The sequence below is a fragment of the Homalodisca vitripennis genome, chromosome X (assembly GCF_021130785.1).
Source record: "Homalodisca vitripennis isolate AUS2020 chromosome X, UT_GWSS_2.1, whole genome shotgun sequence".
Lineage (NCBI taxonomy): Eukaryota > Metazoa > Arthropoda > Insecta > Hemiptera > Cicadellidae > Homalodisca > Homalodisca vitripennis.
The window spans coordinates 90,913,702-90,933,186 of record NC_060215.1 but is presented as its reverse complement, the minus strand read 5'-3'; the positions used below and the strand labels follow the sequence as shown (position 1 = coordinate 90,933,186).

The window sequence follows — 19,485 nt, the reverse complement described above, 5'->3', positions numbered from 1 at the left end:
AATTTGTCATGGGGAGCACACATTGACTACTTAAACAAAAGACTGCCACAATTTATTTATCTCTTGAGTAGAATGAACTATATAATACCAGTAAATTACACTAGAGTTGTATATTTGGCCTTCTTCCAATCTGTTTTTAGATATGGACTAGTACTGTATAGTAACTGCTCTAGGATTGAAGAAATATTATTACTGCAGAAGAAGACTATTAAAGGTCTTAAAAAATGTGAGCCTAAAGAGCATTGTAAACCACACTTCAAGGACTTCCGAATCCAAACTGTTTTATATATATATATATATAAAACCACCAAGATATATATATATATCTGGTTTGTGCGGGTATCTTTTTTCACTGATTCTTGCTTATCATGTTGTCGTTGTATATATATATATATATATATATATATATATATATATATAAATAAAAATCCAAATAAAAATAAATATAAAAATCCAAAGTTACTTAATTTTAAATATGAAATTCATAGCCATAACATGCGTAATAAAAATTATACTGAAATTGGACAATGTTGGTTAAGTAAAACCCTTAACAGCCATGTTGAGGTTTCTTTGAAGGTTTATAATTTTGTTGAAAGACAAAAAATTAACTCATATCCCTTTGACAGATTTAAAAATAGATTATACTCCTGGCTGTTGGAGAATCCATTTTATAGCTGAAATGCACTTTTGAAAATTAAAAATACAGATTTTTAATGATTATTGTGTTTTTGTATTCCGTTACCATCATTGTTGTGCTGTATAAGCTTAATTATTGTTAGTTTTCAGATTTTGAGGTGGCTGTAATAATGAGCTGTATTTATGACTTTGTAAATTGATGACATTTTTTTGAAAAATAAAAATTGTGAAATGAAATAGCATCAAATATTTAGCAATTGTGTCAGATTTTCCAGTCTATGCTACGAGTTGAGAGACTTCATATGAATCCAAAGTTGCATTTTCATTTAAACTTACATCATAAATTTTCGTCTTTATCTTTTAAATATTTTTTTTAACAGATTCAAATTACTTATTTTTTAATCTATAGACTTACATTTGATTAGCTATTTGAAGGGGATTGGTGGTGATCTTTCCTTTAATGCTGAGTTGTGGCTGAGGAGCAACTGAACATTTTTTACATCTTTGACTGTTTATAACTTGCCATAATGCTTTTAATTTGATTTCAGCATTTTCTATCTGATCTGCAGCTGCTTGCCATTTGATTGTTTTTAACCTCATGTCAGTCTTTCTTGGCCTCGCACATTTTATTTTTATCTGCTTGTGCATCTCTAAGCTCATGTCTTCGAAGCATGTCAGATATATTGCTTTAAGACGTATAGACTCTTCATCCGCGTATCTTGGTGCCTTTCTCTTCCTCTGTCGCACGATCTTTCTAGGACAAACTGTGTTCATAATGGCAACAATAGTTGATAAAAAAAATGTGGTAGGCTGTTTCTGCTGAGTCTGCAGACATTTGTACATGTCTTTTGTACATTTTCCCAGTTTTCTTGTTCAAACTGAGCCTTGAGAAGCTTTTCTTGGTTTAATACTCTGAGTATTGTATTCTTTTGGGGTGATGATGTTATATACTTTATTTCACACAGTTGGAACACAGAAATTCCAGCATGAATCACAGTTGTTATTTGTTCTTTTTCTAGGTTAGTACAGATAAAATCTATAAGCAACACTATGACAAGAAACAATTAATAAGTACTTTTTTCTATGATTATAACTTATGAGGTATACAAAAAAAATTGAATGGAATTTCATTACTCACCTTTATAACTTTTAATGAGCCTTTTCTAAATTCTTGCTTATAGACACTTGCTAAGTCACATCAGTGCAGTCAGCAGTTAGAAGATCATAACCATCAACACTCTTCCGGGCTATATGTGATTTTTCAATGCACTTGTGCATTGATGATTTGACACCAGTACCCCCAATATAAAGTAATAATTAAAATACACATTTTTTTAATAACATTCATATAACATTTATATAAATTGTAACCACGTTTGATTCCATTTGTAATTGTCATGAGAAGACACCATCCTTCTGCACAGGTAGTTTGTATTTAATGAAATTTTTATTGTCTTTATAAATCCAAAATTATACCTAGGAATAGTAAAATTAACTAAAAAAAAACCGTTTTTAATGAAAGTTACAGTAAAATTGAGCAGTAGTTTGACATGTAGTCAGCTAGAAATAGCCTGGTAAATGAGATGGATTTAAAATGCTGTAATCATAAGGGTGTCCAGATAATACAAATCTAAAACCACCTTAAAATTACGATAAACATATTTACAAGTAACATAATATCTTATAGCACTTCTTAGCTGTTAATAATTATTACATTTTTTAATTGTTACTGTTACTTTCTTCAGACACATTGTTAAAAAAATGTAACTCATATTACTAAAATTCAAAACAAAAATCATCTTTTACCAAATAATAACACATAACTTCTGATGAACAGGATATGGGTATAATCCTACAATTAAACATTACCACCAAACTTACATTACTAATCACAAAAATCCATAATATATTGTTTAAAAATTATTGCGTTTACTATACAAATAACATAATGAATGAATGAAGTGGATTCTCATGTGTTAATAGCATGACCAATGCAAAGATTTACTGGACATCTCGGTTTTCAGGTATTCAAGTATTTCTTGACACCTTGGTCTGGTTTTTTTGCTACAGCTTGTTAAAAATTTCTGTCATCTTTAGGCAGAGCTGTTACTTATTTACTTCTTGTTCTCAATGTACAAGTAACTTTTACAAAACCAATCTAGGTACTCAAGGAAAACTTGTAGCAGCATGGCAAAATAACCTGCTAAGGTTGACAATTTACTTAAATCAACGACTCTGAACAGATAGGGCTAGATTTTCTTTATTCTTTATTGAAAATATTCTAAGAGAACAGTACAATCGTCAGATTTTATTTTGTTACAGCAGGTTAGAAAGTTCTGTTTAAAAATTCATTTATTGTGTAGAATGGATGGTCTTGAAGCCAGAGTTTTAGTTTGTGTCCAAACTGCAGTCGGTCTCTCCTCTTCAGTTCTAGTGGGAGGGCGTTCCACAGCTTTGCTCCGACATACGTTGGCTTCTTCTCTGTGGACGCTAGGCGGTGAGCTGGAAGATGGTAGTTTGCAGCATGCCGAGTGTTGTAGTCATGTTGCTGTGCTCCAGTCATCACTTCATCGGGTGATTTCAGGTGTACGTAGGTCACAGCTTCTAGGATGTACAGGTTAACCACAGTGAGAATCTTCAGTTCTTGAAAGGCTTGCCTGCATGATTCTCTTGTGCGATTTAAATATGGGCCCACAGCAGCAGATTTCGAGGGGAGAACTTTAGATATATAAATATGTTAGCTAAACATAAATATTCAAAGGAAATAAATCAAATTTATTACATCAAAACTTTTAAAACATAGCGGAATATAGGGCCAAAAATGCAGATTCTACTAGCATCGAAAACAGGCTTTTTCTATGGTTTGATAATTATCCTTCTACTAGCTTATGTATATTGTAGTACAGTATATATATATATATATATATATATATATATATATATATATATATATATATATATATATATATATATATATATATCACTTTACTGAATAAAGATGAATCTCCTCAACACTCGTGTGAAGTCCCTTACACATTATGCACATTTCACAGACCACAGCATGATCGACATCACACAGACCATGCGACAGACCTGTGATCACGGATGGATTGGCGCACTAGCAAGCTTTATCCACACAATACTTCAGTTCTATTTCACATTTTGTAATTTTTAATGATGTACTGAATATGCTAATATCATATAGAAGTGACATATGGTTGTATTATATGAGGCATATAAACCTAAAAGAAGAAGATGCTGGATGCCGTTTTGAAAATACAGCTTGTACACAATTTTTTCTGTGATGAGGTCTTTGGTTCGTAAAACTATATACCTCAAACCTCTACTACCCCTGGTCATGGTTCCAGTGAGCCCATAATAAGAAAAAGGTAATGTCAGTGTTATTTAGCCTATTTATGGGTTCAATTTCACAAGCCGGCAACATTAATAAATTAATGAATTGACTGAATTAATGACACACTGAACTGTACTAGTTTCATAGCTGAAATGTTGTCCAACCATAACATTTGTAAAAGTGATCTGATCATAAAATTGACACAAAGGTAATTAATTATAGCAAACATCAAAAAGATCAGTATATTACATATTTTATTATAGTTAGTGGCTATGGAGTGAAACCCAACAGCCGACATGCAGTAACATTTCAAAGTGTGACTGTCTATAGAAATCTAGTGGCCGTATTTTATGTGTGATTTTCTCCAAATGTAGCACAATGTTTCCTCTTGTAAAGCCTCAAGTTAAGTTTGCCATTCAACCTTATTTGACCTAAGCCAGGAATAGCCCCATGATAAAAACCATATTCTACATTTATCATAAAATAGATCTTGATATGGAAGCGATCTTAACGTGGTATGAACATTTGACAAAATTATTTTATTGGTTAGTTGTAAAATAAAGGCCTGATTTTAATTAACCTCTTAACGCCCACTGTGCCAAATTTGTCACATACCCATTTTTTGCATGTAGTATAGTGTCAGAATGAAAATTACAACCTTAAATGCCCATTGTGACACATATGGAACTATTTTCAATAATTTACTGTACTGTGCTGTTGCCTGGTGGCAGTTATGTGAACTACAGCCCAGTGAGCAGATCTACCATACACAGTAAACACCAATTCTTCATAACCTCTAAGTCTTCATACCTGTATTTAGCAGAAAAAAAGTAAGTACCCTTTTTATAAAAATATGGTCTAGTTTACATAGTTAACTGAAAGTGTGTTACAGTAGTTTTAGTTCATAAAATATGTCTAGTTTATGTTTTATGATGCTTTTTAGGTTTGTGCCAAATTTGTCACATTGGGCACAACTGTAAAACTGCAGTTTTTCAGTTCGTCCCAAAAAATGGCACATTGGGCATTAAAGTCAACCTACAAGCTTTTTGTACAACAATGTTTATTTTTGTCAGATGTCACATTGTCGACTAAGAAGACATAACAACACAACTTCGCTTTTACCCCCCGATGACAGTGAAGACAGTTTGGTGGATGACTCAGATGAGGATCCAGATTACACCCCCTGGCCGTGACAAAAAAGATAACAAGTTAGCCTTATTTTGTAAGTTTATTTATACCATTAATTCCATAATTAACTTAGTTAGGCTCATACTTACTAATCTAAATTTATATTCAATACTAATAGGCTATGTTCTGTTTATTATATGTCTTTTCTTGTTATGACAGCACCATTTTTAATGCACACGGTTAGGATAATTCAGATTATGTTACACTAGGCTGTATAGAAAATTGTTTCAGCGGTGCTGTTATTATACTAGTAAAGACCTCATATGTTATTTATTTTAGTGTGAAAATACATACTTTTTTGTGGTTTGAAAAAAGCAAGGCAACAGCGAGTTTTGTTTTGTTTCAGTGAACAATGCAGCGAGCTCCAGTGATGTCACAGATGAAGACGAAGAGAACATCCCTTCAACGTCTACAGCCACAAAAAAGAAGATTCCAAAAAAAAACCCAGCACCTGCTTGGAATGAAGTGAATCCAGATAACAGTGAGAAACCTTCTCCGCCAATGCTAGAAATTAAGTAACGAACATGTACTTCAGTCTCCAGTTGACTACTTCAAAGATTTTTTTTGACAATGACCTTTTAACTTTGATTGCTACTCAGTCAAACTTGTATAGTGTCCAAAAAAATCCGAATAAACCCTTGAATACCTCAGAGAAGGAAGTAGAGCAGTTTATAGGCATTTGCATTCTACATGAGCATTTATGGTCTACCTAGGAGTAGGATGTATTGGAATGGAAATACACGAGTAGAAAAGGTTGCACATGTTATGTCACGTAACAGATGGGAGGAACTGAAGGCCAACTTGCACTTCAATAACAATGATCACATTGCCATTACAGAATGATCCAAACAAAGATAGGCTATTTAAAATCCGCCCACTAGTTGATGCTCTTCAAAAACAAATTCAAAAACATTCCTATTGAGGAACAAATGCTCTGTGTTGATGAACAGATTGTGCCCTTCAAAGGCACATCTTTACTAAAAACAGTACAACCCGATGAAACCCCACAAGTGGGGATACAAACTGTTTGTACTTTGTGACAGCAAGGGTCTGATTCACAATTTTGAGATCTACACTGGTCGCATACTACCTGCTACTTCCCTACCTGACATTGGAGCTAGTTCAAAATGTTGTTTTACGACTGGTTGAACACTTGCCTCGTAATGAAAACAAATTCTTAATCTATTTTGATAACTGGTACTCATCACCAGCTCTCTTAGTGACTCTAGCAAATATTGGTTTCCAATCCCTCGGGACCATTCGACTAGGACGATTTCCAGGCTTGTTGTTTTCATCTGACCAAGAAATGAAAAAGAAAGGCCGTGGGTCTTATGAGGAAAAAGAGGCAACAATTGATGGGGTAAAAATTAGGGCTGTAAAATGGTTTAGACAATCGAGGGGTGTCTCTTGCGTCAACTTTTGAGTCTGCTTGCCCTATCAACACTGTGCAACGCTTTGACTCTAAAGGTCGTGAGCAGATTGATGTCACTTGCCCTAAAATCGTTACAACATACAATAAGTTCATGGGGGGGAGTGGACCTTCTAGATGGACTTATCAGCTACTACCGAATTAATCTAAGATCTCGGAAGTTTTATTTGAGGTTTTTCTTCCACTTTGTTGACGTAAGTATTGTCAATTGGATGGCTTCTCTTCAGACGAGACTGTCAACATAATGGAATTGCTAAGCAGGGAGTAATGGATTTGCTAGCTTTCCGGTGTGAGGTGGCCGAGTCTCTTTGTAACTTAGGAGCTGACCCAATAAAAAGAGGAAGGCCATCAACAGACAGGGTAGAGAACGAATTTTCAAAGAAAAAGAAGAAAGGTCCATGTGTCAATATCCCTATACCAGATGTTAGAAAAGATGGAGTTGGACATTGGCCATCTGTTGTCGAAGATAGGCAGAGATGCAAGCATCCCTTCTGCAAGCAGAAAATCATCCATTATGTGTGAAAAGTGTAAAGTTCACCTCTGCCTAAACAAAGGAAAGAACTGTTTTGTGGATTTCCACTTGTAAGGTGCTCCTTATACTGTGTAGTAATGTGTTTTACTTATAATTCTAAATATACTGTAATTATGAAGCAATATACTATTAGTTTTTCTTATGTCCTGTTTACTTTCTCTAAAGTGCACTATTTTTCTCTATTGCCCAATGTGCCAGATTTGGCACTTACCCAAAATTTTGGTTTAAATAGTAAATTTAAAAATCTGAAAAAAAATTACAGGTCATCTAAGTACCATTTAAAGTAACTTTTAGCATAAAATAATTTTTTTTATATACTGCATCATGTAGTGGGCATTAAGAGGTTAAATGAAACAGTTTCTTATTATTCAACTTGTATTATACATATGTCTGCCTTGTGTGTTTACCAGGATAAACAACAAACATGTTTGGAGCTAAGGGGACAGAATCCCAAGGTGAAAACAATTATGAAAAACACTGCACTTTGAGCTTTATTACAGAACTTGTCATAGTAACATTATGGGTTGATCCCAAAGTCAAGGGCAGATTTCAAAGGAAGCAGAGACCTAGGATCCATCCTAGGACCATCCGCTTCCAAGCAGTGAATCAAGTGACTAGTCCGGGCCTTCACCCTTCAAACAAATTTCATTTATTCTGAAGCAAAGGTGGATATTGCTTGAAGCCCAATTTTGACCAAACTACAAGTTTTACCTAAAAATATGATGACAAATTCCTCCTTTGAAAATTCCTAATTTATAATAAAGGTCCAATAATTCTCTCACCAATACACTAACAAATAGCCTTTTCTTCTTCTTTTTCTAAAGGGCGGCCTATTACCATGTACTTAAGCTTCAAGGGCTTTTTGCACACCCTGGAAGTATATCATGAGGTCAACCAGTCTACGGTTTCAGCAGTTCTTCAAACTGCTGAAAAAACTGATCAGTTCCTCATGGGGAAATTAACCACCCTTGTCCAGTCTACCAAAGGTGACATAGCGCTCCCTTGTAATTACAGAACAGTCAAAGACCAGGTGTTCAGCAGTTTCCTCCTGTTCCGTCACACATTCTACAGAGCAAATTCTCCCAATGTCCCGTAATCAGACCAATAAACCGAGATCTACTTAAGGATAGGTCAGACACCACCCTAGGGGAAGGCGACTGTAGGACCATTCTCAGACCCGGATGCAGCCTTCACCTTCTCTCAAATTCAGCATGAACCCACTTTGAGACAGCACCAAAGGCTTCACATCTAGAAATACCACAGAAAGATTGGGGTTCTGTCATGTTAGGCTCTGAGCCCAAGTTGGCCAGTGAATCAGCTCTTTCATTCCCAGAGATCCCCTCATAACCAGGAACCCAGCAGTCACATTGTTGATTCTGCCAAGGGAAGAAACAACTTGATAACAATCCCAAACAAGTTTGAGGTTGAACACACAAGAGTCCAACACCTTTAATGCTGCCTGGCTAACTGTAAAAATGCTGATCGTCTTACTCGAAGATTCTCACGAGCACATTCCATTATGGCTGTGACTTCTGCTTAAAAGACTGTGGGATAAGGACCCATACGGACCACCAGCTCCCTACATGGACTTACTCCCTTAATCTCAGCGCCTATGCCACTTTGTTTTAGAGCTATCCGTAACCATTCAAGCTCCAAAATGGCAAAACTTTACAGAATTATAGCTAAACTGTCTTAATTTAAAACTTAAGTTACTTTTTTATTTTATAGTCAGAGGCACCATATAATAGGTTTGTTTTACTTTATAAATGTTATAATTTAGCTATTAAGAGGCATAACAGTTTTAAATCTTGCCAAATTTTTAACACTTTTTCCAAACCATATTTGGCTACTCTGTCATACTGCAGTGGAGTTGACAATTTTGTAATGGCATTAAATGGTCTCCAAAGAGGACCTTATGTATTTATCTATATCATTCACAAACCAACTTATAATTAGCTGTAAATTTATAAAATGAAAATTTATTTAATAGGTTAACCTTGAAGTAACGAAAGATTTCAATCAAATACGACTAGATTTGATTTAATCTTTTTTTTTTTTGATAGCTTTAATCTTTTGGGATCAGAGCAGTTTTTCAAAAATTTTTTATTGGGGTTAAGAGAAAATCTCTACTATAAAAGAGCTATTAGGCCTTATGTGTGGTTTCTATAGTGTCAGGATATGAAGGATGGGTAATAGTAGAGGATATGGATGCTCCTGCTGAGATCCCATGATACAGCTATAATGAGGAGGCATAGTAGACACTATCTCGGCCATGCGACCCTTGGAAGAAAGACATGCAAAGCATTTACCATCCAAAGTGATTAAGGGAGGATTTTCCTTCACGTTTAGACTTGCTAACTAATCACTTCAACAATCATTTTCAACATTAAAACTAGACGTATAAATTAAGTTTCCCTTTTAATCCAATGTCTCAATATTTTGCAGTTAGTGATGTGTCAACCTTGTACATCCCTGGGTTCTCCAGCTGTGAGTGACAATATCTCTCTTTGCTGTGTACCCCGTATAGGTTCTGCTGGTAGATATAAACCAGGCTGAAATGAACCCTCCAGTGACTGGGTTTGGTCTCTTTATTATTGGATGGAACATTTATAAAATGTTTAGCATGGACGATGTATGGCTTATGTGTTAATCGTGCATTAACCCTTTGACTGGTGGATATTTTTCTCAGTAAGAGTGCCCTAAAAGTGAGTTTTTTTATTTTAGATTTTGTTTCTTTTACGTGATTCGAGGTTTACTGTAGTAGATGTGTTATAAAAAACACCCAATGAAAACTTTTTGAAGTTTTTTTTTTTTGTAAGACTCGCTGACGCTGGTCTATCTCCACACATGCCATGCTCTCCTCGGTTTGTCCTTCTTATCTGTAGCAGGGATGGTGGTGGGAAAATGCTGAACAGTGTGTTTAGGGGGAGCATCTTAGCAAAAATTCATCTGTAAGTCCTTATCGTGTCATTTTACATAATCAGTAATTACACAAACACTTATGTGTATTTACTCACGGTAAACACAACAAAATCTTTACAATCAAGGTAACCGGTAATATAAAATTGAGGTTACAACCTGTATTAACTACATAAACAGAAATAGAATCAGCTGATTACTTGGAACAACTGATTGAATACCATCACATAGCCTGTATATCGTCAATTGGGTCAGAAAGAAATAAATAAAAGAGCAACTGCGATCTAGTGGGAACGACGAAAACTACTTGAAAGTTTTTCTTATTTATTCCATTAGACCACATTCATATTCAGGCCATCACAAAACATTCATGTGAAAACACCATAGCGTTTCCCACACGGTTATTGGGATTACCATATAGGGCGCTCCCGAATTCGTTTCAGGATTACTAGTGAAAGGGTTAACCCAGAAACTGGCAGCCAAATTTCTCTTAGTGGTGAATTGTTTTTTATTATACCTTGGACTTAGCCTTATATTTGTTTTAATATCATGTGTATAATATAAAATCATTATATTATATTATATACCACTGTACTAACGAACGTTCAAGGAACATTTTCCTTACAAATAAGTATATATATTGAAATGTAGTCACTGCATGCTGGCAAACATAAAAAAAAGTAAATTCAAAGCTTTTAATCTATACACTGGACGGATGGGTTGGATGCTCTGTAAAGATCGCTCACCTGCTTATTAAATGGAAGGCCGAACAACGATGTCCACCCAACTGCTGGAAGAAAATTCGTCCAGTTTGTCTTGATGAATAGATCTTGTTGTAATGATTCCATGAGTTATTTTAACATAAGGATTCAGTTCTAAACAAGTCTAGACAAAAGTAAAAATGCCTTTGCTTTTCATTCAACCTATTATGTGATTCATGGAGAGTATACCAACAAGATTTAGTTGAGAAAAACTACATTTTCTTGATGAAAGTTACATTACTAGTTTATACAGTCTAAATAAATTTAAGATACCTACCTTCAGATTAAGAAAGACTATTGGATAGATATAAAATAAAATAAAGTCAGGTAGAAAACAAATAATTTATTTATATTTGGAAGTTCTTTGGTGCTTAAAAAATCAAAGTTATAAATAAAACTTTAACTAATAAAATGTTATGCAACAATAACAATGACAAAGGTGTTGGATCTTAAAGGTTTAAAAAGCGTCTTTGATATTCTGTAGTTGGCGAATGGCAAGGTCTACAGGCAGGTCAAAGTTGAACTGGTTCAGCTTCTCTAGTGAGGTAAAGCTGTCTTCGAACCCTTAAAAAATACGAGGCAAATCGTTATAAAAAAAACTTAAGATACAATAAACTCAAATATCTATATATTAAATACACTAGAACAGTTAAATATTAGTTGAACTAATCTATTCATAATAGTTTACATTTCGTTCAAAGTTTGGTTATTGTTATAGCCAATCTCTATGTGGTTGGTAACAAATATTTTATGTCAACTGGTGTTATGTGAGATAGCTTGAGCTAAGGAACATTCAAACTATTGTTTTATTATGTATTTAAACCTATAATTGCATTACTATTACTTTATTGCTGAAGAACAAGTATGTTTGGTAGAGTCAAAGGTTCAAGATAAAGTAAAAACTTACCTGTGATAGCAACATAGCTCCAAGGTTGATAGTACAATTCTATTAGAGGTTGGCAACGGAAAATAAGACGAAGCCAGGAAACCAGCATTTTGGAACTGAAATATTTAACTACTGTTAGAACTCATTACATCTGATCATGGTCCAAATTAATTGCTGACCTACAAGCATGTTTTGACAGCTGTGCCAGTACGAACTTGAGCAACACAATCCAATATTGTTTTTGTTCTTTACTGAGTCATTTATACAATTCTAACTATTCAAAATAGATAATCATACTTTTCTCAAGACTGCCACAAACTAAATGTTCTACTTAATTTAAATAGTATTACTAAAACTAGGTGATTTTGTAGTTAACATATCGTGTACATGGAAGTCAACATTTTATTCCCTTTTTTGTAGTACAGTTTTATGAGCTGTCTCATACACATCAAAATGTCTTTTAGTTTCTCAACATTACTAACCCTTTCAGTGACAGACATTTTCTAGGTTAATTTGCAAAAAGTGCCAAGGTAAGACTCACTGTGCTGTATCAAGAAGTCAGGCCAAACTTTACTTTTTTAAAGCCGCTCATATTAAATGTTATTACTTTGTTCATTTTGGACTAAAACTTTTGAGATTTTAAACATGTCTTTTATAAAAATATACTTTAAACTAATTATGAACCTATTTTATTGTGCATGTATTAAAAAAATTATATATTAGTAATAAATAATAAATTACGTTGAATTATTTTCTTTTTTTTATTTGGCTCCTATAAATGCATAGTTAAAAAGTTCTGCACAGCAGATGGTGTTATAGGTATCACCCACAGGTATTATAGAGCATAACTTCAAAAATCCACTGAACTATCTTGAAAAATAAACTTTTTATACTCATTTATATAAAAAAAGTTGAGTTGCAAAATTTCATGATTTTTTTATAATTTATAAACAAACGACATATTCACATATTTAAATTTAAAAAACTAATACAAAAATAAAACATTTAGGCCTATCAAAAACAAGAATATGAAAACACATCTTGCACATAATACATTGAAAACGAATGTTTTTTGTAGTTTTAAAAATTTTGTAAAATTTTGCTTCATTTGACATTTTGGTACTTTAGTATTATTTGGAAGCCACTATGTTTGGAAGAGGTTTTCTTACCAGGGTCCTAAAACATAATGTGATGTCAAAAACGTTTGATGATCTGGGATGTGATCTAAAGTCTGTAGTAATGATCTGTAGTACTGATAAGGAATGGTATTATCTGGAGGCCACTATTTTTTAATGTGTTTTCCTTATCGGGGACCAAAATAAATTACAGTTTAAAAAAACAGACTTTATTTAACCTATTTTGAAATTTACTAGTAATTATGACAAACGGTTATCATATTCTGCTTCCCACTAGGAAGGCCTATTCAGAGGCGATAGGAAGTATTACTCATCAGGTATTTTTTTATTCATTATGAAATAAAAAAAGTACTAGTAACATATAATGAAGTTTATTTGGTCCTAGATAAGGAAAACTCCAAAAATCCAAAAATAGTGTCCTCCGGATTATACCAAAGTACCACAGCATAGAGCAGACACTCAATGTCACTTGTATTTAGTGTTTGTTTGGTCAATTTTTAGTTCAAAAATATTAGATAAAGTATTTTTTAGAAAGACTATTTTATAGTGAATAAAAAAACAACAACATTGAAAACGTTCAACCCTACTTTTATTTTCGGTGATTTACTTTAGACTTCCAGTTAAACGGGCGCTGGCTCTTCTTGCACATCTTATTGACGTCTGTAAAAAAGGACATTGGCACTGAAAGGGTTAATATTTATTCTTAAAAAATTCATTTTTTTAAATTAAATTTTTTAACAAGACTGTTTTTAAGACAGTTGAGTTTTTATTAACTTTAACAATAATTTAATAATTATTTAAGAATTACTTTATACAATTTAAGAATTACTTTTAAAAATACAATTAAAACAAATAAAATGTTCATGGTTATTGACACTTCCTCGATCGGGATTTTAGATGGAAAAGAGCCTCAAGTATACTACATTTTAAGTAAAAGGCCTGATTACAGACCAAATGAATAACAAGCTACCATACAGCGTTAATAATAGAGAAACTTACTTGAGACCAGCACAAACTAGTGCTTTGAAGTGAGAATCGTAACTCCGCTTGTAGGGTGTGTGACTGGCAATGATGTTCCCTACTACTCCCAGTAGACTCTGTAAAATGCATCTTTGTTATTATCATGTAAAATAATTGCTATGAATAGTAGATCAATCATGCCATTTACTCAATCCCACCTCTTTCAAGATGTGTAGTAGAATTTCACTAATCTAAATGTCCAGTAAACTCCTATTTTGTATTCTGAAACTTTTCTAATCTGTAGATAGCAAGTAATATGTTTCACCAAGTATGCTAGATTCCTTTTGAATTCCACAATTTAAAAATTTTCACATTAAAAACCAGATTAACATGACTGTTTTCAGTTTAACAATTGACAATAGATCAGATTGGAAGCAGAAAACAAAAATAATTTTAAAGAAACTAAAAATCAAAATAATGAATAGTGTGACATCAAAATTGAATGTATTACACTAAAAATCAAAATAATGAATAGTGTGACATCAAAATTGAATGTATTACACTCAAAATCAAAATAGTTCATTGCAACTGGAAATTTTAATATCAATGTCTTAGATTACAATAACCCCCTCACACAGTGGCTTATTTCGAAATGGAGTGGTCTATAAACTCACCCACAAAAGTGACCGCTGCATCAAGCACAGCCTTCTTATTTAAATCAATTATGAAATCAAGATCGCTTTTCAACTAAACGATAATATAAAATATTACTGACCTGTTTATAAGACATTGCAGAGCCGCCAATGATATCCAGGTTGAAGCTCTGTGACAGTTTACGGGCAGGTGTAGAGTTAAACTGCTCTCCATTTTTCATGTCGTAAAACTTGAGTACCAGTTCCCAAGCATGCATGGGATCTTTGGCAGAAGCTTGACGAGGAGGAAAGCAGCCTATGAATGGGACTAGGCTGTTGCTTTGTCCCATCTGTCAACAGAAAATTGCTTTGTTAAGATTTAATTTTAGGTTTGAGGGTGATGGTTTTATATGTATATATATAGGCCACTAAAACCTCGAGTGCCAGGCTTTCGGCCATTCTGTACCACCTCTCGGTTTATTTTTAAAATAATACACAATTATTTTGTTAATAAAATATTAAAAATGCCTTTATTAAAAAGGCAGAGTTAGCGCTATGAAGACCTCTCCATCACTCAAACTCATATCAATACAGAAAATGAATAAGAATTGAATACAAAAGTAAAATTATTAACATAAGTACATTAGTATTACTGCTAACAATTATAAAGAAGAAATGTAATAGAAATACATGATCATCTCAATGGATTTGCTGTTGAAATAGCATGATAAATTGTGTCCACATCACTACCATCAAGTCATTAAAAATAGTCTCATTCAGAATAATTTTTAAGAATTGTCGCACTGCTCAAGGCCTAACTCAGAACTGATAAATCTAAAAACACAACTACTTCTTCATCACTGTTTATACTAGTCTCTATCATACCCACAAAAAACTCAACAATCAATTATTTTCTTGTCAGAATACAATTGTTACATTGTGTAACAGGGTCAAGGAAACTTAAGTTAATACAATGTTATGCCTTAAGTATTCTTAAATGTAGTGTAGCCTAGCACGTTAGCTGCCACGCTGAATTTGGGTGGTTTCCTGTGATTGCCAATTTTTTAAACTGTTTTAATCTAATAAATCGTATTCATTTAGTGATTATTACATATCACTGACACCTAATATACCCTAATAACGTATTTATATATTTAAATAAAAAAGGTCAGATATGGCCGGCCAATTTTATTTTGTTTTTATTTTCCACTGAAAATGCTCCTGCCGGTCAGATATGGTCGGCAGGGTTAGACTGTCAAAATTCTTCAGCTCTGCGAGGTTGGCACTAACTGACGCCCGCCCCACTACTCTGACTAACGTTCCCGCCAATTTGACATGTTTTCTGTTTACTTTTCTGCAACTGATCATTACACAGGCAACATCATTGCAGGTAGTTTCCAGATGGAAAGATAAACGAGACGTACGCATGCTTTCTACTCTGCATGGCATTGATTTTATTGATACAGGTATAAAGGACAAACAACATAGGCCTATTCTGAAACCACATGTTGTAGATGATTACAACAATGCTAAGATGGGGATAGATGTATCCAACCAAATGTCTTCGTACAATACTGCTGTACGAAAATCTATGAGGTGGTACCACAAGGTGGTCGAGGAGCTTCTACTCGGTACAGCAATGGTTAACTCCTGGTTAGCATATACAGACAAAGTCAAGGCAAGACCAACAGCTAGTGGACGACTTAAAAAGTACAGTATTTCTATAACTGCTTTCAAGGAGAAGGTAGCAATTGCCTTGATGGGCCTAAAAGAAGATGAAGTTGTTCCACCTGTAAGGGTTATGGGACATCATTTCTTGACCGTCTCAGAAACCTTTGTCGGCGAGGGAGAAACGAGACACAGAGTAAGGAAAAGTTGTAAAATATGTTACAAGAAAACAGTAACAGAGTTTGGGACCAAGGAGGCAAAGAACTTAAAAAAAGTGAACACTTTCTGTGACCAATGTGAGGACAAACCATACTTGTGTAAAATCTGTTTCAAAGAAGTACATAAATGAAGTAGCTGACTTTTCTGTGAAAGCACATGACTATAAAATAACGTTATTGTTCGTTCATTTTACTAAATAATAAGTAAATTTAGCTAAGTACTATTTGGATTTACTTGTAAAATAAAATTTAAAACAACTTCGTAATAATCAATTTTACCCACAATTTTTATACTACCTACGATACAGGTTATGGTATGTATAGATTTATTTATAGCTTATTTCTTATAAAACAATTTAATTTTATAATACCAGTTGTATAGTTCCACATAAACAGTTTTCTGTAATATTTTTAAATACACATTGAGCGTAAAAATAATTGCCGGTGTATCTGGTCGGCAGAAATACGCAAACATTGTTGAATTTCAAGCCAGCACTGTTGTACATTCACAAAGCACTAGAATAAAACATCATGGTTCTCTGTATAGCCCATCCCTAACAGACTACTGTCAATTTAGTTTGGGATCAATAGATCGCATAACCTTGCATTCCACCACTGTCGGCCAGATATGGTCAGCACAGTTCAGTTATGTGTTTGATAACGAAATTGAGAGGTGGGGTGAGGTAGACATGTCCTCCCGTCTCAGTTGATCAGAAGTTATAGTAATGAGTAGACTTTGAAAGTGCTTAGAGTTAATTTTTTGCTAATCATCATCGAACCTGCGGGTAAGTGAACCTTTTAACTGGAGTCCAGTCAATATTCATTCTTAGTTATTTTGGATAATTTTGGGGAAAGGAATATTGTAAAAATTAAATTTATTGGGAATTTAGGAACTTGTCCTTTTGATCTGTGCAATATAAAACTTGTTGGTGCAGTGAGCACATGTATATAACATTTTATGTAAAAATATTAAAAGAGTTTTGTGTTTGTTACAGATGCTTTCAGCAATATTTTTAATTCTCTAACGCTGAAGAATTTTTAAATCTCTAACACTGAAAAGAAGTAATATTTAAAGTAAAGTAAAGAAAATTAGTAACAAATTAAATTGAATTTTGATGATAAATTAAAGTGAAGAATTGCCAGATCAGATTAGAGTGTGAAAGTTTTAAATTTTGAAAATTGAATAAAAGACAAGCCGTAAGAAATTTGTACATTTTTGGAGTGACGAATACATTACAAGTTTGAATTTAAAAGTCACCAAGAAGTTTTTATTTTAATTTTTATTCCAGTAATTATTTTTAAGAAGAAGTTTTATTTTAGTTTGAACTTTATTAATTTTAGAAGATTTTATTTTATTTTTGAACCTTCACAAACATTTAAATTTCAAAGCTAACCCTCATGTGCCAGTAAATCGGTACAAAAAGATAAAACCAATAAAATAACAATTAACATTTAAAACAACTTGTGACAGGTCAAATTACGACATTTAAATATTCGCGGGGAATTAGCAGACGGTGAACCAAATGACTATGGCGCAAGTAAATCACATGTTATTGGAATTGAGATTTATTTAATTAATAATAGAGAAATATGTTAAAGTTTATACTGGAACAAATTCAAATAATTAAACTGAGCTAAACATAACCAAAATTTGTTTTTACTAAAAGTACCAAATAAAATTACGCAAAAAAGCCAATCAATTGTGGGATAAAATGACTTGCGTATTGATGACATCAGAAAGCACATGTTGCAAAAATTTAAATAAAAAGCGATAGAAAAATAGTTAAAGAAAATAGAAAGACTTAAATTGATCAATTATAGTGAACGTGATAAAATTCGATAATTATGAGACAAAAATTAACTTATATTCAATTGTGAAGACGCTAATTTGAACGGGAGAGGGGTTGAGCATTGTTTGAGCCAGTACACAAGGTTTTGGCCCCAGAATCTTCCTTCGGTTTCGAGAGCTGAAGCAGGGAGAACGTGTACTCGTGTAGATCCACCTGGCAGTGATGCAATATGGAATTGTGCAATAGTGTATTAAAAGTTATAACCGGGCGATGGGATATTGTTTTTACTGAATAAATTAACATCAAAGCAAAGTGAGTACAATTAGTTGTTTGTATCACATCAAAATAAATTAACGTATCAAACTGATCATATTCAAACTAATCTACAGAATGGACAACACTTAAATGGAGAGTAGCCTATATTGACTAGGTTACACAAGACCATACATATACACTGTCTTCATTTAGATTAACTTTAAAAAAGTATAACATGTAAAAGGCAAAACAATAATTATTAGGTTAACATTTAAAACATTAATTAGTAAAAGTGATTAAAAGATGGAATATACTTTTTACAAGATGTAGACTCTGCGGATCACTAATGTTAAATAAAAGAAATATCAACAGTGTTGTTCAGGTATACTTGCTTTTTGTGTATTTTACAAATATCAGTGGTAGGTAATATATATTTGTTTAAGAAATTTTTTGACAGGTAAGTGACGAGATAAATTTTATCTATATGAATGAGTGAATAGATGGTGTGAAAAACTGTTATCAAAAAATTAAACTACAACTATAGATTCAACTAAAACATTTTGTGAATTCAGGGATGAAGTGATTAGGTCTAGTTGAGATCAGATAAGAAGGGACTAAACAGGGTGCAAGTTTCTGAACTTTATACCAGCAGATAACAGCAAATTCCTCTGAAGGACATAATACCAATGTTTATAAACATTGCTATCACAGCTTCTTCTATCCCATTACAGAACATCATGATGAACATCGACATGTGATGTGATAGAATATCGTGATGTGGAGTTCTATATCACTTAACTCTTTTTAAATAAGTCTTTAGAGTAGGAACTAAAATGTGGAAAAAGAGCTAATGAAAATTTTATTTTAAATGCTGCATAGGTGGCCAGGGACAATGTAAATAACAGCCCTTTGCAATCTGGACATTGTAGGACCTGCATGATTTATAAAGAGGCAAAAAAGTTGCTAGACACAATACGCATTTTAGAAAGTATAAATAAAATACTACAAAAAAGTTCAGATCAGCAAGAACAGCAAAATTTTTATAAAATGTGGTTTAGAGAAATTACCTCTCATGTTTGCTTCTTTCCTTTTAACAATAACAAACAAATACTCCTGTTGA

At 33.3% G+C, this 19,485-nt stretch overlaps 1 protein-coding gene across 1 annotated transcript in view; it reads right to left on the bottom strand.

Moving 5' to 3' along the window:
- Positions 1-11,148: 11,148 nt before the first annotated feature.
- The window catches only part of LOC124369344 (RUN domain-containing protein 1), a 64,345-nt gene continuing 56,008 nt past the window's right edge, over positions 11,149-19,485 (bottom strand). Inside the window, exons 11-14 of the mRNA XM_046827320.1 lie at positions 14,578-14,784; positions 13,842-13,939; positions 11,728-11,822; positions 11,149-11,384 (exon numbers count right to left, since the gene is read on the bottom strand). Coding sequence (XP_046683276.1) covers positions 11,278-11,384; positions 11,728-11,822; positions 13,842-13,939; positions 14,578-14,784 — 507 coding nt within the window. The 3' untranslated portion in view covers positions 11,149-11,277. The remainder of the gene's footprint in view (positions 11,385-11,727; positions 11,823-13,841; positions 13,940-14,577; positions 14,785-19,485) is intronic.